Genomic DNA, 23646 nt, shown 5'->3' on the forward strand with positions numbered 1-23646 from the left:
GGTGCTGACAGAAGTGCGGCAGGAATGTCAAACATCGCTCCAGAAAAGTGTGTGTGTGTCTGTGTGTGTGTGGCGAGGAGGCTGCCTAACAACTATGTTGACGGAGGAGGAGGAGGAGGAGGAGGAGGAGGAAGATGGAGATGAAAGAGAGAGAAGGAGGGAAGGAGGAAAAGCAAGAAGAAAGAAGCGGGAGAGGATGAAGCCTGTGGATGGCGGTTGCGGCTCTGATGGAGCGGCCCGGGGGCCTCGGGGGAGGAAATCAAAACCTGCCTGTGGTGAAAGGCCCCTCACCACGGGGGGCCGGTGACCACTCACCCTCAGATGGAGAGAGGGAGAGGAGGAGGAGGAGAAGAAGAGTGATGGCGAAGACGTAAAGAGAGAGAGAGGGCGAGCTCGTGCACACTGATGGCTGGAGCCATGATTTCCTCCCACCTCCTCTTCCTCTTCTTCTTCCCTTTTCCTCTTCCCCGCGTGGCCCTGGCCCTGCAGGCAACACACACACATACAGGCGAACACGAGCACACACACACACACACACACACACACACATACACACCATGGTTAGGCCTCCAATTAAATCAAAAGTGGTTTGTTTTTATTGGTCTTTTGCGCTGACAAGTGGGCTATCATTCTGACGGCTCTACCTGTCAGCCAGCAGCTGAAAATCCTCCGTTGACAATGCCCAATGCTTCCAATTAGGGGAGAATCAGACTCCTGGCGCGCTCGCCATCTTTCCACCCTCCCCCCTAGGCCCACCTTCCCTCCCTCTTTCCTTTCACCATCCTCTCTCTCTCTCTCTCTCGCTCTCCCTCTCTATACCATTCCCCTCTTTCCCTCCTTCCTATAACACCTCCCTCCTCTTCCTCCTCTCCCTCCCCTCTTCTGCGGGAGGAAGGGGGTCTGTCTCCGCTGCAAATTACCGACACAAAACGAAGGTGGTGGCGGCGCTGGCGCAGGGAGCTGCCGGTCCAGGGCCCCTGTCAGCATTAATGAGACGATGAAGGTTTATTTCGCCCGCATGCATGTGCTAAATTCTTTCTTGTGTGACAGCTGACTGGGAAATGTGAGTGTTAACCTTATAAAAGATTCAGCGGGTTCTCATTATTTTCTGTCAACTCCACTACCTGATGGCTTTAAGGTGCATCATTTGCATCCCTGACTGGTCCGGGGTGCAGCATGAAGCTCCAGAGCGAGGCGCCTCTTCCTCCTCTTCCTCTCCCTCTGCCTGACTCTACCTGTTTTTAATGCTGTTTGTTTGTTGTGAGGAGTCGTCTCTTTACACGCCCCCCCTCCCCCCCCCCTCCCCCCCTCAGAAAGACACGCTCTGCTCCGTGTTCCCAAACGATAGAGATGCCAAAGTTTATTCAAAGGCGACACACATTTTTACAAAACATATCCAGCCGTGTTTGTACATTTAACACACACACACACACACACACACACACACACACACACACACACACACACACACACACACACACACACGTGCTCAATCGGGCGAGTAAATAAAAAACGCAGCGCGCCGTTTTCCTGCTCTCTTTTTTTAAACTTGCAGCACAAAGCCGCAGCAGCTGAAGAGGCCCAGCAGGCATTATTAACAGGCTACTCACTAAAGCTTATGGACAGGATTCCAATAATACAGAGGGGGAAAGAAAATGAAGCTCAACACTGAAATCTCCAGATTCTCTCTCTCTCTCTCTCTCTAATATACTGTGGATTGTTTTGGAGAAACTCAGACACTAGTGGATTGATCAGCTGACATGAATGCCAATATTGGTTTAAATATGTGGAGTTACAGCAGCTGATGGGTAGATACACAACATAACATGGATCAATAACTCTCTCTCTCTCTCTCTCTCTCTCCCCCTCCCTCCTCTGTGTGTGTGTGTGTGCCTGTGTGTGTTATTGGGGGCCGTGTCATCAGTTGCACTGAGCCTCATACTCAGACAGATTGTGGGGGAAAACATCCGAGCCTCACTTGACCAGAGGGACACTTGTCCCAAATCAGCAGGAACATGGAGCAAATTATTACACACCACACACACACACACACACACAGTCTCTCTCTCTCTCTCTCACACACACACACACACACACACAGTAAACACAACAAGCTGAATCACCATCTCGGGTTGATAAACATTAAAGGATTGAATATCAATATTAACCATAATTTAATATTAAACTCAGTTGAAACAAACTGTTTGTTGTGCTGAAGGTTTCATCCAATCATGTAAGACCAACCCAAATATGGTCACACACACACACACACACACACACTCATTTCATGTCAGTGTGGCCACAGTTTAGCGTAAACAAACCAATGAATCATTTATTTGATGTTATTTCAGACTAAATGTCACTCATTTTTGTTTTTCTATACAAATATTTTGTCACAAACTGAAAGTAGTTTTGCATCAAATGATCTTATGAACAAATAATAATACAAACCTGCTTTGACTTCATATGAAGACTTGTTTATCTTCTTATTCACCTCCACGTCACAGTAACCTATGAGAGAGAGAGGGAGAGAGAGAGAGAGAGAGAGAGAGAGAGAGAGAGAGAGAGAGAGAGAGAGAGAGAGAAGAAAAAGCTAAGTCAGGGTGTGTGTGTGTATGTGTGTGTGTGTGTGTGTGTGTGTGCTGCTTATATCTGTGTTGTCCCCGCCTCATATGTGACAGCTTGCAGCCGTGATGGGACCCCATGGGAGCGGGGAGCGGATTCACTAACCTGCCGGTGTCTGAGACCGACGCGCGCGCTTCCAATCTGGTGGTCACATGGGGAGGAAGAGGAGGAGGAGGAGGAGGAAGGAGGGGGAGGAAGAGGGGAGGGGGTGTTAGTTAGATTATTAGGGGCTGTCGGGGGCAAACTGTTGTGCAGGATGAAGCTAAAGTGAACACAATGGCATTTCACGCGTGTTAGGGTGGAGAGTGAACACAATGGAGCCTCACGAGCGCTGAAGTTTGCGTCACGCTGATCTAACCAACACACACACTCACACACACACACACACACACACACACAGACACACACACACACCATTAGACATCATTATGTTCTCCATGTTAATTCAGTGGAGACTTTCTAAAGAGAGCAAAGCTGAATTTCCTGATTTTTTTCTGAATTAATTTCAATATTTCGAGCCAATATTTATTTGTTGGAAACGTCCCAACAAGGTGGACGGAGCCCAGTGTGTGTGTGTGTGGTTATTATGGGATGAGAACACGTGAGTGAACACACAGAGGCCACAAAATATAAATAAATGCCAAAGTGAAGCAACAATAACAACAACAAACCTCTAACAAATAATAAAGAGGAACTTTAAGTATAAATATAAAATAAATCACTGACAGCAGACACTCATAATAATCTCATTCATTATTTATGTGAGTGTGTGCTGTTAAAACATTAGATTATTATCATTGTATAGTTTCTACAGATATTTAAAAAAAATAACTAACTGTAATATATTTGTTATTATGATTGTTTCTGTAATCATTTTAAAAAACAATAAAAAAAAACAAAAAAACAATAAACTGTGCTAACTATGGATTTTGTCATTGTGTTGATTTTAATACTAAAAGAAAACTAAAATAATAATTCTAAAATAAGAGCTGATAGAAAACACATGCAGGCCTGACACACACACACACACACACACACACACACCCAGTCGCTCCACATAATAACCCCATTATAAGCCTCATCAATGATGTAATGAAAGCAAACAGTGTGAAAATTGCCTGTAAACAGTTTGGATGTGAGTCTGCTGATGAATTCTGTGTCTCTTTTATCAAAGTGAGGATGAGCCAGAGAAGAGGAGGAGGAGGAGGAGGAAGAAGGGGGGGGGGGGCGGTGGGCGTGTAGGGAGGTCCACTTCCAGCTCCCCTCAGCCAATGAAGGCTCGTCACAGGGGACTCACGTGGACGAGGCGCTCTTAAAACCTCGCTCCTGACTTTTCCTCAAGTTCAATTTTTCGGGATTTCCTCCCCCTCCATCACACCTCGTCCTTTACGCACCAGTTGTGACTATTTAACCCACTTTACCTCTGCTTTCCTCGGGTTTGCGCGGCGCGTCGCACCGGCCCGTCTTCTCCTCCTCCTCCCGCAGCTCCTTCCTCTCTCTCTCTCTCTCTCTCTCTCCCTCCCTCTCTCTCTGCAGCTCTCCGTCTACTCTCTCTTCCTTCTGCTTCGTCTCTCTCTCCCTCTCGCTCTCTCTCTCTTCTTTTTCTCTCTCTTCTCCTCCTCTTCCCCTCTTCCCTTTTCGAAACAATGCGCAGCGTCTTTGGCAGTTTTTGCTGCGGCCGCATGACGAGCTTCCGCCCGTGACGCGCCTGGAGCTGTCCGCGGTACTGAAGTCTTCCTCCTTCCTGCGGCTGTTTGTTTGCTCACAGTTCACAGCGGCAACTTCCAGATTTGTCCCCGTGGCGGATCTGAACCGGAGAGGGGGCGAAGCTTCCAAACACTCCGGCGGCGGCATCGATCTCAAGTGGACTCAAGAGAATCGGACGCGTGCGCGGACGCTTGTTGTAACGTAACTTAGCGTGGAGATATTTACGCACAAATTGGACAAACAGTGGATGAATAATCTTCACTCGTAACCCAAATTTGTTGCTGCGGGGCGGGGGGATCTCTGTCCTCTGCTGGATCAACCGAGACCTCAGCGCCCCCCTCCCTCCCTCCCTCCCTCAGAAGAAACTTGTCCTGAATACCAAATGGTAGTTTGAGGCCTCGAACAAGACAATGGAGGCGTCCGCCAACGGGTCCAGTTTTGGCATAGACTCGCTGCTGTCCCACAGGCCTGGGAGTCCGGTATCCAAAGGGGACAGTCTGGCCGGGGAGTGCCGCTCGCCCCTGGAGTTCAGCCCGAGATCAGACGTGGAGAGCGGCTGCTCGTCTCCGCCGTCGCCGCGGCGGGAGTGTGTGGATGAGGTGGCCCAGAGGCAAGGTCACGGCGTGGGCCTCCCGCAGCACCTGCAGCACGCTCAGATCTCCGCGGGGTCGCAGCAGCGGACCGTGACCTCGTCGTTCCTCATCAGAGACATTCTCGCGGACTGTAAGCCGCTGGCCGCCTGCGCCCCGTACTCCAGCAACGGGCAACCGACCCAGGAGGCGGGCAGGCTGGCGGCCAAGATAGCGGACGACTTCATGGAGAAGATCCACAGCAACTCCTCGTCAGATAGTGAATATAAAGGTAAGAGGAGGGAGAGAGAGAGAGGGAGAGAGAGAGTGTGTGTGTGTGTGTGTGTGTGTGAGTGTGAGTGTGTGAGTGTGTGAATGTGTGAGATCAGATTGGAGATGAAAATCGACCTTCTGGACTAAAGGCATTCTGGCTTTATTTGGGACATTTTATTACATTTCAGTTTTGAATATTTGAGAAATATTTGATTCATTCTTGGTCTGCAGAGATGCGTTTTGCTGTCCTGATACTTTTATGTTTCGTGCTCATTTCTCCAGCAGGTTTACCACAAAATAGATTTTTAATACACGAAGAAGCTGCTGGAGATTTGTTTTGGTCAATTTGATCAACTTATGTACTTTAGGAGATTTGGATAAATGTCATGTTTTAATTCGTTAGGAGGTTTAGTTTAGGTCGAAGTCTTTTTATTTCCACTTTTCTACTCTACAAAATCATTTATGTCATTTTCTGTTCTTGGAATTTTTTGTTTACCATTTCTTTCTTTCTAAAGCAAACACACACTGATGTGATCATCATCTGTGCATCATGTAGTTTTGATTTACAAGCAAAAATCATGTTTAGATCACACGCCCCTTTAAATAAACCAATCAATCAATAAGTAGAGATTAAACCATAAACACAACGCAGGAGAATAGTGACGCGATCACATTACAGATTATAATTAAATGGTTAAATAAGTGTAATTTGAAAGGAATCGTGTAAAATTAATCTGGGTCCTTTTGCAGTTTTTGACTAAAAGTGTTCAGGCCTGATCAGCTGATTTAGCAGCCAAAACTAAAATAAATAAAAACTCAGCTTCCTAAACAGGTAAACGGGGCAGAAACACAACACCAGGTGATCTCTCTCTCTCTTCCTCCCTCCCTCTCTCCCTCCCTCTGTCAACAACCTGACACCTCGGTTCAGCCGTAGTGGGCCACTGGAAGCCGTCAATGAGCGGAAAGCGAGCGGATCCCGGGCGGAAACACGCACCTGCCTGCACGTCGCTATAATGACTTTTCATTTTCATTAGGTTATTTGATTTAAAGCTGCGCGCGCCGTTTGCTTCACATTAGCAGCAGATCCCGAAAGCATCTGTTGGTGTCATGGAGGCAAGAATGGAGCGAGATGACAGGGTCGCCTCCAGATAAACGCCATCAAGGGCCTCTCTGTTTCCAATCATGTCAGCCATAACAGACATGTCACCTCCATTGACAGTTTAATGAAGCGGCGCCTGGAAGGAAGTCAACCGCTGCAGGCGCCCCGCGAAAATGTATAGAAATATGGACAAGACATAAAACACATTATTAGGCCTTATTTTCATCACTTTTAGTCTGCTTCTAACTTTTTAGGTATATTATTATTTTAACTGTAAAATTAGGGAAATGGATTAAAACTCAAACCTGTCCATGTATGTGCTTACACTTTAGAGACTGTTTTAGTATTATTATCATTATTATTATTATTGACTACTTTTATGAACATACTAAACATAAAAAACATTTCAAAAATAAATTAGCAATATTTTTTTATAATAATTTCCTCTTTCATATATTGTATGTTATTATTATTATTATTATGATTATTATTATTATTATTATTATTGAAACCCTCAAATGTGGCGAATAAGTCAACCAACTTGTCCATATTTCTCCTTTTCCACATTATCATCAGTATTATTATAATGATCTCTTGTCAGTTATTAATATCAATTTGCTCAGATACAATCAAAAACAAAAAACGGCGCGTGTGCGTGGGCGCGCGCGTCCACGTGCGTCCCAGGGTGGAAACTCGTCAGCGCGCGTGTGACTGAAGCCTCCGCGGCCCACGGAGCCTCTGCACGGGGCTTTGATTCCCTCCGATCCGCCTCCTGATGGATCGGGGATTTGATGCAATTTGTCCCCGGCGCTAATCAGATTTGTACCCGCGCAGGGCCGCCCGGATCTCGGCTTCCACTCATTTCCACGCTCCTGTGAAGTCAGTACGGTCGCGGTTGAAAGGCTCCGTCCTTCCCTTGTGGCTCAATTAGGCGGATTATTGCGCTTCTTGAGACGATTCAACTGTTCATCTCTCCCCTCTCTCCCCCTCTTTCCTCCCTCGTTTCCTTTGTGAGAGGCAGAATTGAGTGAGAATGGAGGATGAGTGCTCGCCCTGACATGACACCACGCAGGAGAAGAACAAAGCGTGCAGGGAAAATATCAGATTGGAAGCGCGAATATTGGCAGAAGCTTTTCATAACAATTTAAGAGCAAATCAAATAGCGTCATAGCGCCTATAGGCACTGATGCACTGCAGTGATTTGTGAGTCTGCAGAGGAAGCGGAGATGGGCTCAGAAAACACACACTTTTTAAAACATCTTATACATCTTATAGGTTATTTTACAGTGATTTTTTTTCATTATTTAAACATCTCTAATTCCCAATAATGAATTAATATTGCATGAATCCAATTTGATCTCGGTTGGGTAATCAAATAGATTTAATTCATTTCAATTGGCTGCTTTATTTCTAGACTTTCCCACTTTAACAGACTGGACGTTTTCACGACATATTCAAATATATATTATTTTATTTTAATCTATATTTGTTACTTTTATGTTTTGTTCTTTTGTGGCTGAGGGAACAAATTTATTTATCTACATTTTTTTTAAGAAAGTGTATTTTTGTGTGACTTGTTATTTCGTCTCGTGATGATCCAGGTGGAATTCACGCACTTCATAATTCACAATGTAACGGAAAATCTAATTTTTATGGCAGGAAATTCATAGAAAATAATAAAGTAGTTGAGTTAAATTTTTTTTGCAGTCATCGTTTGTTTGTCACTTTTCTCGTTTGGAGTTTCTGCGCGGATTGATTTGCTCTCCGTCAGTGTGAAAGACGGATGACTGGGTGAACCTAATCAGAACTCTTCATCTCTCTTCTTCTCAGTGAAGGAGGAGGGGGACCGGGAGATCTCCAGCAGCAGAGACAGCTCGCAGGTCCGGCTCAAGAAGCCCCGGAAGGCCCGGACGGCCTTCACCGACCATCAGCTGGCCCAGCTGGAGCGCAGCTTCGAGCGGCAGAAGTACCTGAGCGTCCAGGACCGCATGGAGCTGGCGGCCTCCCTCAACCTGACCGACACGCAGGTCAAGACCTGGTACCAGAACCGGAGGTGAGGCTGCTTCACGGGGCGTGTAGTGGAGGGGGAGGAGGGAGAAGGGGGGGTCACCTGGTATGAGTCTGATACCAAACTGATCACTTGAGGGTTAAATACTGACTCCAAGGAGCAATGATCGAGATCAGGCTGATGACTTGATCCAAAATCAGTGTCAAGGTGGATCTGTACCCCGGATGAACACCTGGTCCGATTGTTTAAAGAACATTTAAAGAATAGTTGCCACGTTTGTTTTCTGGAAATCATACTTCTACAATTTTACGAAAGAAATACTGTAAAATCAGATGAGACAGCCCTGTCTCTCTGTCTCTCTGTCTCTGGCTGATTGATAAAGAAACAAATTCTATTTTTTTGGGGGACGATTTTCTGTCTCAACAAGCGATGAGGTGTCAGGAAACACAAACAGGAGTGAAAGTGATAAACATGCTCACCTGCTTCCTCCTTCCTGCTTCCTCCTTCCTGTTGAATTCTCTCTCCGGGCTCTCCAGTGTGCAGCAGCTAAATGACATAAATAAATATAAAAAAACACTTTGCAGCATGAATTATGCATGTTTGCATGTGTGCATATCAATAATTCAAACAAACCACTATATCTGCTCAATTATCTTTATTATGAATTATTCACCTGCATGCGGGTAATCTAGCACAGATCCGCGGGTGTGAAAACAAAGTGGCAGGTTGGTGATTTAGGATTTTTTATTTTTTTGGGAGATTCTCTAGTTTTTTTATTAAACAGAATTACTACATTAGGCAGCTTCTGACTGGACCTCAGAAATCAATTAAAGAAGATTTCCAGGCTGACATATCGCCCAGTAAACAGATGGGGAGGGGGTGCTTGGAGTGTGTTTGATTCAGACAACACCACACACACACACACACACACACACACACACACACACACACACACACACACACACACACACACACACACACACACACACACACACACACTAAACAGGCTGGAGGCTAAACCAGTTTCCTTCTTCCAGGACAAAGTGGAAGCGGCAGACGGCGGTGGGTCTGGAGCTGCTGGCCGAGGCAGGGAACTATTCCGCCCTGCAGAGGATGTTCCCGTCCCCGTACTTCTACCCGCAGAGCCTGGTGTCCAACCTGGACCCCGGCGCGGCCCTCTACCTGTACCGCGGACCCTCGGCGCCCCCGCCGGCCCTGCAGAGACCCCTGGTGCCGCGGATCCTTCTGCACGGCCTGCAGGGCGAGCCCCCGCCCCCTCCGCTGCCCCCCATGTCCGGCGTGCTCTCCCGGCCGGCGCAGCAGCGGTGAAGCCCCCCGCCAAACCTGCAGGGACTCGATCGAAGAGATACAAACTGAGAAAAGAAGAAAACACGAAGACGAATAAGAGAAAGAAACTGTTCCAAGGCCGAGAAGCCACGTGGAGGAAAGACTCCAGCTCTCTGTGTGGAAGACATTTTTAGAGTTTTATTTATTACTTAATTTATTTTAAAGCAGCAAAACATTTAAGTTATGTATTTATTTAATTTTTCAGTATTCTGAAGTGTTTCCCAACAGGTTCCAGTGTTGGAGGCGCGTTTATAAACAGCTGTAAACACCAATTAGACCCTAATGACATCATCATCATCTTCATCACCATTATTATTATTATTGTTCTTCTCGGTCCGTTAGAGCAGCACCATGCCTCCGTGTAACCTGAGTATACTGTAGTTAGAGAGGAGCAAAGGGACTTCTAGAGGCTCGATTCTTTCGACTTGATTTTCAGTTTTGTTTTGAAAAAGATGATCGGCATCACAAAACCTGTAAATAAGAATATTTTGCATTTTACTGGAGAGAGACTGATTTTTTGGCTTTGTTTGGTGTCTTTGATAGACCAGCTGATCAGACTCGATTAGCCACCAGAATAATAATAATAATAATAATGATAAAAATAAATATGGAGCGAATGGCGCGATGGGCCCGGAAGAGAGTTACGCACAGAAATAAAAATCTATTTAAAAGGTTTTTTCTTTTTTTCCCCTCGTTCTTAGTTGGGACTTTTAGCGGAGTGAAGACGCGGAGTTGCGCTTTATGAAGGCGCCCCCCCCCCCTTTTTTTTTCTATTATTTGCCGATGAAGAAGAAGAAGTGGACTGGACTTCCGGGTGCAGCTGCCTGTTGATTTGCTCTCGATGTATTTGTGAATTCCTTCTGTTGTTTCATATGAAGCCGTGATGAAGCTTAATTGTTCTACTCTCCTTTGGTGAAAATGTATATTGCAGATATCAAACGTTGTGGAGTGGTACCCCCCCCCCCCCCCCCATGCCCCGCCCCCTCCCCATCATCCCCGCGAAGCTCACAGCAGAAGTCAGACAGAGAAAAGGGGGATTTGGTGTAAAAGAGAATTACTTTTATAAATGTGGAAATAAAAGTCTTTCATTTAACGGCGTGTGGCTGCGCGGGCTGTGTGTGTGTGTGTGTGTGTGTGTGTGTGTGTGTGTGTGTGTGTGTGTGTGTGTGTTGTAAACATCTGGAGTGACATGTTGGGTGTTTGGCTCTCCAGGATCCACGTGCGGTTCTTGGGTTGCAATTCTATAAACTTAGCACAATTCTTCTGGATAAATCCACCAAACAATCAGATTTTCTTCATAACTAATTTTACTGACAATCTCTTTCCTAATAAATATATTTTTTTGTAGCTATAAACCCTTTAAGAGCCAGAAAAGTGCGCAACTTAAAGCTTAAAGGTGTCCGCTGCTTCTTCATCTTCATCTAAACGTTTTAGCTTCAAATCTGTAAAAGCGTTATTCATCTTCATGAGTTTGCTCCAATATTTAAGGGTTGATTTGCATCTCTGAATCACCAGCGAGTTCGTCAGTGGAATTTTACGACATCAATTAAAAAAAAATCTCATTTCTCTAAATAAATATTGGATTTTGGCAGAAATAAAAACATTTTGGTAGAAAAACTAAGAGTCAAACTGGACAGAATCTGACTTTAGCTCCCTAAAAAGACATTTGAACAGGAACTGGAGCTTCCTGAGCACAGTGGTTTGATTTATTCATTAAAAATGGATCTAAACAGCTGTCAGAGTCAACGAGCAAAAGGTTGAAACGGGACGAACTTTAATTAAACAACTTTTTCAGGAAGCAGCTGGAAGATCCGCCGAATTTAGAAGCTGCCATGTTTCTATTAGTGTGTGTGTGTGTGTGTGTGTAAGCTGCCTGTGTTTGGTTTAGTGTGGTTAATTTAATTTGTTTAATGTTGAGGGGGAAGGCGGGAAAAAAGTTAATAAGAAACTCAAATAGTTTAACAGCAGTTTCCTTTAACCTTTGGAGGGAGAAGCGAAGATTTACAGGGAGATTTACAACCGGAAATGCCGCATCAGGAAGGGGGGGTGGGTGCAGGAAAAGTTGGACTCTCAATCTCTCACACACACACACACACACACACACACACACACACACACACACACACACACAGTCACTTCAGGCTAATCTGTCTTCAGATAAAGGGCCATTCCGTCCAAAACTCCAAAACAAGCCGGTGACGCTCCTGTGCCCCCCCGCCCCCCCTCGCCCTTCCCCACTTTCCAAATTAAAAGCCTGGACTCCATTGGTTTTTCCATAAACAATGCAGGAGATGAAATATTAATGTGATGCGCGCAATTGTTTAAGTGCCCTAAATGATCCCATTTGGAGATGGATTGTTTCCACCCTCGCCTCTTCCTCTCCTCTCCCTCTTCCTCTCCTTCTCCTTGAGGGTGCGGGATGTGTGCGCCTCTGCCAAACGGCTCCAACAGCTGGTGACCGGGCAGGAGCTGTATGAGTGCGGCGCGGGGATCAGGGCGGGGGACAGCTGGTCAGCGGCCCCGGGTCCCACCCATCAGCCACCCCCCCCTCCCCCTCATTCGTGCGGAACCGGAGTGCGCGTCAGAAGTCCGCGGTGCGACGCGGGGGTGAAGGAGTTCAGTCTCGCCGTGTGGGATGTTAACGACGAGACAAAAGACTTTAATAGCTTTTAATTGAAAGTCGATAATGGCTTTGATAGCAGCTCCCCCTGCTGTCCTGCACGCATGGCACCTGTTATGCGGGGGGGCCGCGCCCCCTCCCGCCCCCCCACTTCACTCACTGACCACAGCGTGAAATATCAGAGTGACGGCGGGTAACTGGCGCGTTTACGAGGCGGAAAATGGCATTAAAAATACAGAAGAAGGAGGAAAGAAAAGTTGATCATTATAGTCTCATCATGGCGACCCGTGACTGATGCACATAACGACGACCCCCCCCCCCCCTCTTCCCTTTGCATGTGAAAGGCGGCCGGTAAATCCCCCGGCTCTCACCGCGGATTGTCCCCGGCTCAGGGTTAATGAAGTGCGGATGGAGTCTCGCTGAGCTCCCGACTGACGAGGAAGAAACACTTGAGAGCCGCAGGATCAGAGACTCTGATTAATCCCGCGACACAGAGAGAAACACAGACAGAAATAAAGTCACTGCTTTGACTTTAGGAATAAAAAAACATGTAAAAGATCCATAATTGTTTGGGTTGATTTGAGGCCGTGCTTATAAATATAATGAAATAAAATAAATACATTTACTCTAAAATAGAATTATTTGAGTTTTATTTTAAATCTCAGCTGCTCGGGTGAAACACTTAAAAAAAACAATAAAGTCAAATCTACCGCAATAATAGATTGAATAAATAAATAAAGGACTAAATAAATAAATAACTAACTAACTGTATCTCTTGATGAAACTAAAAGCATCAAAGCTTCTCTGCTTTGCTTTCGCTTTCATTCCTCCAATAGACGATCAATCAGTTTCAACGTATATCGCTGTTTAACATTAAATCCACGGGGTGCATAAAAAAAATACATCATTTAAAATATTCAACAAACACGTGACCTATTTCTGCTTTTCCCTCACAACAGCCATGAAACGAAACACCAGATTCAGCTTTAATATAAGCGATTATAGTAATTACATCCAACTTATTCCCACATGTTCTTCTATCCTACATATTATGTGGGGCGTTTTGGAATAACAGAGAGGCCATAATAGCGAGATATGACAAAGAAAGCTTTCAAAATAAAGCAAATCCACCCCATGTGTAAAGTGTTAGTATGTTTTATTCTTTCAGATCCGAGCACAAAGGCCTCTAAAAGTCATTAAAACGATTAAAAGAGATGTTTAAAAATAAATACAATACAAAATTCTGAAATAAATGCGAGCCGCTGACCTAAATACATAAATGAAATTATAAATCTGACAGCCTGTCTTGTATTTATTGTAAATAATGGCCTCAGCATGTTGTTAATGTGCAGATTCATGTGTGAGGTTGTGTGTTGGCTTCATGTTTAGAGTCCAGGGGCAAAGCTGAGAGTGTGAGAGGCCGCTAGTGCATCAACCAAGTCAAATCTGTTGGTTTTTCATTTTTATATTCAAATAAAAGTTAAAAAAGACACCAAACTGTGTTCACTTCAACTCATTTTAAGGTTAAAGAGCTGCAGATGAAGAGGAGAGGAGAGGAGGAGGAGGAGGAGGGGGGGGGGACACCAAAATGAATCTGACTCAGCAATGAACAGAGACATTTAGAGAGATGAAGTGCATGATGAAGTAGAGAGAGAGAGAGAGAGAGAGAGCGAGCGTGCAAGAGAGAGGGAGAGAGAGAGAGAGAGGGAGGAAGAAGAGGAGCAGCAGCAGCCTTTTTGCTTAGAAACCCACTCCTTGCCTGGAGGTACGAGGGCCGAGAGGAGGAATGAAAGCCTGGCAGAGTGGAGGGGAGATAACCCCACTAATCATTTCCCCAATATGACGGGGGAGAAGTACAAACTTGGGTCAGGGGCACAGGGATTGACATCCCAATCTCAGCAAATAATGAAAGCTTTCCTCACGGATCACAAGGAGGGTTAGAGGAGAAGACAGGAGACGAGGAGAGAAGGGGGGATGCAGGGCCAACACGGGAGGAGGAGGAGCTGCTCCTTCATGCAACCACACACGCACACACACACAGTGCAGAGAGCCACACAATGCAGAGGCTCATTCTGCTCTGCTTTGTCACAATGTAAAACAACGACTCCACTCTGTCCTTTAACTTCTTTCCTTCAGTGATTTTTCGATTAAAAAAAAAAATCCCCCAATTTTCCAACTAATTTCCTTCCCCTGAATCTACAGAATTTAATAAAAATGTTTTCCCCTCGAAGAGCATGTTTACATTTTCTAGCATTGTATAGAAGATAATCCAAACACAAATTTTCCCTCAGTGATTTTTTTCTCTCTCGCTATTTTAAGCGTTTGATTCTTTTCAAGCAGCATTTTGTAGAATCAAGAATGTATTGGACATTTTTCTATACATTGTATGCTTTTAGTTGTTTAATAAAATTTTCCCGGTAAATTTTTTGTTATTATTTTTATTCATCTTTTTGTGTTTTTGAATGGTAAAGTGTCTCTGGAGGTTACATTTCTCATCCAGATTTTTTTTGTCTGGGTTGTTTGGAATCCAGGCTGAAGTGGAATGCAGAATATTTTTTGCTTCTCTGTTGTGAGATGCAGCAGAATGCAGTCAGTGTCCTTTCCTTGGTAAACTGTGACTTTCCGGGGCTCAAATGTGATTTGATTGGCTCAGCAGTGATAAAGGCCGTGTCTCACCGCGGGGGGCCGTGTAAACCACATCACTATCAGATGACACAGAGATTATTCAATCAATACCTGGATGCTGTTGTGCCGCGGCCCGGCCTCACCGGACACACTACACACAAAAACACCCCGGGGCCCCCTGACCCCCACCGGCCATCCAGCCCTGAACACGCCTCTGGGACCCCACAACAACCTGCAGCAAGGAGTGAACCGGCACTGATCTGACCACAACGCCCAGACAAAGAGGCAGAGGTGGAGGAGGAGGAGGAGGAAGCACAACTCCTCAACAGGCAGCGTGTGATGGATGCAGCCAGACACCCAGAAAATGATGCTTTAATATCTACACCCTGAAAAATCATCCATCATAAAGATAATAAGGGGGGGGGGGGGGGGGGGCACCCTCAGTCCCTGTGACTTAATACATTATCTATCAAAATAAAATACTGCTCTGCATCCAAAAACAGATTTTTTTTTGTTTATTTTGAGGAAATTTATTTATTTATTTAAAAAGGGGGAAATAAAAAAAAAAAAAATTGGGGGAAGGGGATAAGAGAAAATATTAAAATATGAATCTAGAAAAATGTTGAAGTGTTTTTGATTTGAGAAAATTTGGAGAAAAACATCTCTAAAAAATTCTTTACTTGATTTACAAAGATTAAGGCAACATTTGTTATTTGTGAATTCTTACATTCTGACCACAAAAACTCTTATTCTAAGATTCTAATCTGTTTACAAACATCCCAAACATGATGTCATGGTTTTCCTGGCCTCTTTGTTTACACAGACTGCACCTTTAACTACACACACTCCTGTTTTCACTCAGCGCAGTATAGTTTCTAGGTGGAGACTTTGATAATGGGCCAGTTGAACCCGTTTAAAAGCTCATTTAGGTCCACAGTTGCACAGACGAGGCCGTGGCTGGTAATGATGCTGATGCTGCTCAGGCTCAGCCGCCCACACAGCACAGATTCACTATTTATAACAGATCCCTGCATACAGCTTATACCGGTGCAGGAGTGAGCGCCGGCCTCATTTGAAAGCGGGCTAAATTAGAGGGAACAGGCAGTTGCATGGACACCCCGCCGGGCCCTGGGGGTCGCTGACCGGGGGCCACAGGGAAGCTTCTCACCTCATAAACATAAAGGGAGGAGAGGCCATCAATAAATGATAAGGAGTGGTATACATGTATTTTTAACGCCGCGGCCGTGTGATGTCTGGCAGCTCACACACACACACACACACACACACACACACACACACACACACACACACACACACACACACACACACACACACACACACACACACACACACACACACACACACACACACACACACACACACACACACACACACACACACACAGTCTTCTGGTAGAGAGGGCAGAGAGCAGAGCAGGGCCACGCATTTCTGAATTCGGTGATTCGTGTGTGTGTGTGAGGGGGGAGGGGGCTGTCAGGGTGAGTCGGGGGGGCCAGGTGGTCTTTGTAGAGAAGGTGTCAACGGTTACAGGTTCTCCTTCTGCCGGTGAGGTCGCCGCTCTTTGTCAGCCCATACGTTAGTTACACAGGCGAGCTAGCGAGCTGACAGCGCCGCGTCATTAACCGGCTTCACTTCCACAACGTGACGGCCGAACGCCATGGACCTATATCACAGTCAGAGCCGGGGGGGCAGGACGCCACACACAGAGACAGAGGGGACGAGGGGACGAGGGGACAGGTTTGTCTCTGAGACGCTCCGTCCTCTAAACCTTTCAGCAGTAGGAGGCGCTGTAGAGACGCAATGTTCCTCATACTCACTCGTTCACTTTATCCACTCCTATCAACGCAAAACGAGGATTGTAACTAAATTTATTTATTTATTTAGTTCTTATAAGTTAGGTAGTGTAAAGAGAATCTATAGCCGCGTCTGTTAACTTCATCAGGACCGTCGATCATCAGGAGTAAACTTGATTAAAGGAGACATATTTACATTCTGGTCTATTTTGAAAGCTTTGCAGTGTTTTAATCTGTAAAAAAAAAAAAAAGCTCTCCCATGCTGCAGCACAGCTGTGCACACTGACTGACAACCGACTGTTTTAAGCTCCGGTATACTTTAAAGGACGAACAAGAAAGAAACAAAGAAAGAAGACGACGGTATTAAAAATGTCAAACCCCTCACATGACCACGAAGAAAACAAGACCAGATACAAGGAAAGGTAGAAGGAAGGAAGGAAGGAAGGAATATGGCAATGAAAAGGACAGATGGCAGGAAGTAAAGACGACAAGGAAAAAAGGAAATAAAGAAGGAAACTTTAGTTACTTCACAACTATTCTACACACTGACACACACACACACACTCTGACACATGTTAGTGTCCACACACACACACACACAGGGGGCCGAGCGCACACTGCAGTCTGGTGTGTGTGTGTGTGTTTGAGTCAGTATTTATGTGTGTGTGTGTGCAGTGTGTCAGGTGTGTTCATCTCGGGCCCCTGAGTCGCCGCTGAATCACTCAGCAACAGAAGGGCCGGGGACTTAAAGGGGGGGAGGGGGCGGGGGGGCCAAACAGCCCCTAATTGGACAAGTGAGACCGTCGGCGCGGAGGCCGAGCGCGGGGGAGACAGCCCACCTCAGTGACCACTCCTTGACATGCCATTTGCCTCTGAGGACCCCCAGGGCTGGCCGAGCGGCTGCCCGACAGAGCCATAACTCCGGGCCGATGGCGAGGACCTCGGGCTAACGAGGCGACGAGGAGAGACGGGTAGGAGAGGAGGAGGGAGGAGGAGGAGGAGGCGATGGAGCACAGTGGAGAGCGCTAAAGCAAAAGTAGGAATCGACAGAGGAGTCGGGAGCAAACACAGATGGGCTGAGACACTTTCTGTCTGCCGAAACTTTATTCCGTAACGCGCCCAAGCCGCAGGATCTCACACGCCGAGACGCCGGCTTTAATCGCAAAGGCAGCGGCGTGGCTTCGCCGGCGCGGCGCACAGTCTAATGCTCATTTCATCATCAAGACAAACTGACACCGATATATTTACATGGAGCGGGAAAGGCTGAGGAATATGGGAGAATGTTGCCTCGGAGATCAGAGGCCCGGTTTATAGAACGGAGGCAGCACAAACAAACAGCAGCCAAGGCCCCTGACACACACACACACGCCCACGCACACGCACGCCCACGCCTTCAGGATGCACACCTGAGCAGAAGGAAACACACACTCTCCCAGGTTTGAAGTGTGTGTGGATGTGAAGCGCGCTGCCAGGTAGGAGAGCAGCCGGCTTCAAACGCTTTATCAATACAATTGGCTGTGCCAGGCGCGGCAGTTTAACCTCTTTAGCGCGGCGGGTGTCTGCTAACTGGATGTGACGCGCTCGCTGGGAGCCGCCGTCTGTGGTGTCGTCTTCACACAGGCTCACAGCGGCCTGATGGGTACTGAGAGTCCCAGTTTAACTGCGCCCCGTCCCTTTGACAGTCCCCAAAACTCCGGCGTCAGAACCCCGTCAGAGGAGCGGCGTGCGCTCTTCGCTCTTGCAGGGGGGAAACCAAACACACAAACAGGTTGTGATGTGCAGGAAAATTTGCAAAACAGTAAATAGTGATTCAAGTGCTTCTCACAACAGATGTCTCAAGTTAGCCTGTTTACGGGAATCAACTTTTCCCGTCTGCGCCCCGTAACACTTCCTCCCTAAGAATATCTGCGCGGCGAGGACAAACAACAACCAGCCGCAGGAAATAATTCCAACATATTTGTAAACATTGAGACGAGCGCAGAGACAAACAGGCTCCGTATCAAAATCCAGAGGATCAAACACTTTGACAACTGCCATGTGCGACACGATTTAGAGCCCGAGACTCGCTGGCTCCTCCTCTTTTATATGTTCGCCCCTTAATTCCAACGCAACCCTGGAGTGTCGTCTGCTCTGCTCTGCGTTCCACTTCACCTCCACTGCAACTGATGAAGGAAATGCAAGTTGAAACTTTCAGTTCAACATCCACCGGAGAGTTTTACAGAGAGGAGCGTGTCGTAGGAGAGCGTCTGGGGGGGCGGAGTCACATGTCAAAGCACAGCACAGAGGCACGTTTGGACGTTTGGCTGCCGCGCGAGACAACCGGTTTGTGTTGTATTCAGCCAAATCGGAAAATTGTTTGCCCCCTGGTGGACACAGTCTGTAATCGTCCGGCTTGTTTGACTAAGTTGCCATGGAAGCGTACGCAGAGCGCAGACGGCTAGACGTTTAGACGTACAGACGGGGACGTGAGGACGATGTTACTCCGACCTTCTGAGACGCAGACAAGAGGTCGGGCAGGAATACAAAATCCAAACATCTCAATTTTATGGATTTAATAATTGAACGCGTACTTGTGATTCTCCATTTATACTCCTGTGAAGGGTTTGAGTTCTTCTTCCACCCTGGACCCGTGAACACGAGCTCCTTTAGCGGCGCCGGTTGTCTAATCATGGCCGAATGGCACGAGCGCCTCAACGTGTCACGTGACGCTGACACGGCGGGACGGAATTCATGAGCGGAGCCGCAGAGTTTTGCCAAGGCGAGGATCCGAGCGGGAGGAGAGGGCCGGGGGGGGGGGGAGGGCGGCGCCTGCCAAGGAAGCGGCGCCGGCATTAGGGAATGCAGCTGGCGTGCAGTCAGGCTGGCTGGGCGCGGCGGCCCTTGATCCCGCGCTGAGGCAGGTCTCTCGGCACGCCGGCGGGTGCCAAGGCGCCACCATCCAAACCAGGAAGCCATCAGCCTCCCACACGGACACATGAGAAACGGCAGGATGCGGCGTACGTATGTATATGTATGCAGGCGCTCGCTTTGAGCTGCACACGCCGCCACACACACACAACACACACACAAACACACACCTCTGACAGGCCCTACACACACGCCGCAGTGATAACTATGACAATGTCAACACACACTGGCGCCAAACTCACATCCTGAGTCATAATGAACTAGAGACACCCGAGCCCCCCCCCCCCTCGTCTCTTCTTCTGGGCTTCTTCTCTGACAATTTGTAGACTTGCTCCTGAGCTCCAGGTTGCATTCTGACCTCCAGGAGGAGAAATGAGGAGGGAGAGGAGACGCGAGGAGGAGGAGGAGGAGGAAGAGAGGGGGGGGGGGGGACTCTAGCAGAGGTGGAGTGTATCAGCTGATCAGGATGGAGGGACGTGTCACTCAGCGCCTTGTCTCACTTGATGCCTTCCATTTTAACGCCACGGCGAGCGCCTAAACCCTCGCTGAGCTGCCGCCCCCTTCAATTAGGCCCCGAGGAGGATTAACAAGGAGAGAGGAGAGGAGAGGAGAGGAGGAGACAGAGCGATACAGTAATTGTGTCGTCTAACAGGATTACAGAAAGAGGAGGTTGAGTCATGAAGAAGCGGCGGGAGGGAAAGGTGAGGCGTCAGCGTGGGGGGTGAGGAGGAGAGAGATAGACCTCCAGATAGGAGACACACACACACACACACACACACACACACACACACACACACACACACACACACACACACACACACACACACACACACACACACACACACACACACACACACACACACACACGATTACTGGAGATGATATCTGGAGTTACACAGATGTTTCAGCCTCATCATCATCATCATCATCCATGTACTAAAACTAAAATGAGACAAAGGATGAAACACGTTCACCTGAACTCTGTCCTTCACTGAGCGACACACAGAACTCTACTGTGGAAACACTAAACCACAAAACCTCCCGCCGCTCTCTCTCCTCGCTCGGCCACTGATTAGCGACAGGGGAGCGCCGAGACAGGAGCCTGATGCTCGACGCTTAATGAGACCAACGCCATGATGGAGAGAGAGACAGAGAGAGAGAGAGAGAGAGGGGGGAACCTGTTCAAAGTTGTATCTATCCTACAGCTTCCTGCGTCTGCGTACACACGGTTAAATCAAGCGGCGGTTTATATTTCTCGATGCTTTTACGGCTCCGGATCGCTTCGTTGCCGCCGCAGCTCCCCGCGAAGCTATTAATTTTAAGCTACAAAGTTTACTGCCTGTGCGCGTCACCTCACATCTCCACCTCGGCTAAAAAAAGGCAAAGAGAAACTTATTGTTTTTATATGAGATCTATTCCCCAGCTGTTCCGGTCAATAATGACTCGCTATATCAGCGGCCGCCTTGCTATTTGCACTGTTTTCGGCGTGTTTTCCCTGCCTGTGATTGAGCGCAGCTATTTCCACGCGTGTGGAGGACCGGGGAGGCTAACGTCTGTTTGATCAAAGTTTATGTGAAATTTCCCGAGGCCGCCGGGGGAGCCGCTGTTTATGAACTGTAATAAAAAGAGTCATTTTGACGGTGTGACCTCGGTGCAGCGGCAGGGGGGGAGGAGGGGGAGAGGGAGAGAGGGGGGGGATTTGGTTATGTCTCTGTTTGCAAGGAGAAGAAGAGGAGGTGTGCTCACCGCTCAGAGGCCTCGGAGAGAGAGAGGGAGGTGAAGGAGGGGAAGAAGAGGAGAAAAGAAAGAGGGAGAGGAGGTAGGAGAGGAGGAGATGGGCGAGAGAGAGAGAGAGAGTGAGAGAGGGAGACAGAGAGAGTAGAGAGGTGAAGAAGGAGAGGAAGAGGAGAAAAGAGAGAGGAAGAGGACGTAAGAGAGGGGATGGGCAAGTGAGAGCAAGACAGTGAGGGAGAGCAAGAGAGAGGGAGTGAGAGAGAGAGACAGACAGACAGAGAGGAGGGAGGTGAAGAAGGAGAGGAAGAAGAGGAGAAAAGAGAGAGGAAGAGGACGTAAGAGAGGAGGAGATGTGAGACGGACAGACACATTAACATATACGTCTCTCTCTCTTTATACACAGTATATATCAAACACACTGTATGACCCCTCAGCACATGTATGACACACACATGTGTTTGTCTCGTCAGTCTGCATGCTAACACGTATGACAGCATATTGATCTTAAACACAGAGGGGATTGAGCCGTAGCCTGTTTGTGTTAAACGCAGTGTGTGTGATATCTTCTGTGTGTCACATTTGAAGCGGCCGCAGTTTGAAACAGGCAGGAAACACGTGGCAGCCGTGTAAAGATGTAACGATCCCTTACCGCGCCGTATGTAGACCGTGCGGCGGCGTGCTTCCAAAGGGCCGCACAGGCGTCCCGTCGCCCCGCACGCTCTGCATGATTGCCACATGTGTGTATGCGGCGTGACGTCTCCGTACGGCGAGATAGGAGGCAGGCAGATAAAGGGGAGATTACGCTCTCATGTTGGCGGCGAACATCTTTTAACTAAAGGCTTTGGTCGGGTTTTTTTTCATTCATCTCGCACGCCGTGATCATCTTTGTCCCCAACAATCTGATGTCAGCGCGCAGCAAATGAGGCATTAGAATGCGCGGCGCTCTGCGGCCGACTGGAGCGCGAGGACAAAGACGGAGAGAGCGAAGATATGCAGATCCTCGCTCGTGACGCCTTTATGAGAGTGGCAGTCAATAAACAGGTATAAATAGTAACCTTTGAGAAAATCAAATAATGTTGACCTTTCGCTAAGTCAATCCTGTAATCCTCCGCGCTCATCGCCGCCTGTGGAGACGCGGGAACGCCGTCATGCCTTTAATGAAGAGACGATGGGTCTGCGGGTTGAGGAGCTTACAGCCGGACGCAGACAGATGCTCTCAGGCAGCAGACTAAATGATGAGGTTAACGTCACGTCTGCCGCAACTTACTCAGCCGCCACTCGCACGCTCTCCCAATTTTCCTGCTTAAACGCTAACGCAAACGCTAACGCAACGTTTCTATAACTCCCACACACACACACACACACACACACACACGTAAACACGACTCGCATCAGTGTGGAGAATAACTTCAGAGTTTCTTCAAAGAGAATGAACTGACTCGTGTCGAGTTGCTATCATTTGTTTACGTTATGTAATTGTCACGGCGATAAAGCAAAATGCTACAGTCAGAAGAGCTAACGTCGTATGCACAGGTTAGCTTACTTACTAGCGGAGTAGAGAGGCGGCCATTTTGTCATCTGTTTTGCGTCCAGGGCAGTGAGTCGCTGCAACCGGAAGCCAGAACGGCGCCACCTTCCTTCGGCTTTGTTGAAGTTCCAGCATGGCCTGCAAAGTCATCGGGAAGTCTGCGGGAGGACAAAGAAATGATCGGTGAAAAGACGGTCATAGCGCAGTTTGTTTACAAGCTGCAAAATGAGAAAATATCACATAAACACGCCACAGGGGGGCGCTATAGGCAAATGTGTTAACATACATTAATATGACGATCCAAAGTGACATCAAGCTACTTTAAGATGTTCACGAATTTCGCAAACTGCCGTCAACTGCGACTGAAATGGCGCCAAACTGATGATTCCCTCCCGCACCCAAAACAGGAAGAAGAAATCAACACAATATCCTGTTGAGATCATTCACCGACACTGATCGATACTTCCACCTGTGCTTCAGCTGATTGATTGATAGATTTTTTGAAGGGGAGACTGAAGAGGACACTATCACAGGACCAAACTGAGAGGCTTTTCTAAACAACCCTCAGCCAAAAGCGGCGGTGAGAAATTGCGGCGTGATCCGGGCGAGCTTTGCTATGACAACACTGCCTGTCTGAGATTTATCAGAGGTTTCACAAAAATCAATGCCGCTCGCCGAGAGAAAGATCACAGCAAACACCAGAGACCCATCAGCGGTAATAGACGGGTCGACGGCAACACGGCAGAAGGAAAGAACGCGTCTGTCAGAGGCGGCGAATCACAGCTAAAGA

General features: G+C 47.4%; 1 protein-coding gene across 1 annotated transcript; it reads left to right on the forward strand.

Annotated features, from left to right (window-relative positions):
• The first annotated feature begins 4742 nt into the window (after positions 1-4742).
• On the forward strand, positions 4743-9610 carry barhl1b (BarH-like homeobox 1b). The gene is made up of 3 exons (XM_076159972.1): positions 4743-5193; positions 8104-8326; positions 9319-9610. The coding sequence occupies exons 1-3, from the start codon at positions 4743-4745 to the stop codon at positions 9608-9610; spliced, it is 966 nt and encodes a 321-aa protein (XP_076016087.1).
• The last annotated feature ends 14036 nt before the right edge of the window (positions 9611-23646 follow it).

Source organism: Genypterus blacodes, unplaced genomic scaffold (genome assembly GCF_046128005.1).
Source record: "Genypterus blacodes isolate CSIRO-AG114 ecotype Tasmania unplaced genomic scaffold, CSIRO-AGI_Gbla_v1 ptg000101l_1, whole genome shotgun sequence".
Classification (NCBI taxonomy): Eukaryota; Metazoa; Chordata; class Actinopteri; order Ophidiiformes; family Ophidiidae; genus Genypterus; species Genypterus blacodes.